The sequence below is a fragment of the Pteropus vampyrus genome, unplaced genomic scaffold, assembly GCF_000151845.1.
Source record: "Pteropus vampyrus isolate Shadow unplaced genomic scaffold, Pvam_2.0 Scaffold602, whole genome shotgun sequence".
Classification (NCBI taxonomy): Eukaryota; Metazoa; Chordata; class Mammalia; order Chiroptera; family Pteropodidae; genus Pteropus; species Pteropus vampyrus.
Window position 1 is genome coordinate 14,059 of NW_011889383.1, and position 379 is coordinate 14,437.

The following is a 379-nucleotide window of genomic DNA, read 5'->3' on the forward strand; positions in this document are numbered from 1 at the left end:
TGCGTTAGCCTGGCCTGGCCGTCGCTCTGCTCCTTCCCAGCCTGGGCATCTGCGGTGTTTTCCTGAAGGCTCCCTGTCCCCAGCGTCGTCTTCTGTTCGAATTCTCTGTGCCCCCCTTGCCAACTCTATCCATGCCCCTCACGCCCGCTCTCTCCCCTCTCTTGGTGCATCCCCTTCTTCCCCTGTTACTCCCCTGGTTTGCAGTGGTGAGAGGCTCTCGTGCTTTGAAACTTCAAAGCTCTCAGCTTCATTCTTCCACCCAAGCACCTGCTAACAAACTTTGCGTCCTGGAACTGGGATTAAGGGACGTTTCCATTTTTGTTTCTTTCAGACTTTGAAACTGGGTCCAAAACCAAACCGTCAGCTCCAAAGCAAGACG

At 54.4% G+C, this 379-nt stretch overlaps 1 protein-coding gene across 1 annotated transcript in view; it reads left to right on the forward strand.

Annotated features, from left to right (window-relative positions):
- LOC105308642 (zinc finger protein 135-like) overlaps positions 1-379 on the forward strand; it is a 10,264-nt gene that overhangs the window by 6,147 nt on the left and 3,738 nt on the right. The window contains exon 6 of the mRNA XM_023525704.1: positions 205-219. Coding sequence (XP_023381472.1) covers positions 205-219 — 15 coding nt within the window. The remainder of the gene's footprint in view (positions 1-204; positions 220-379) is intronic.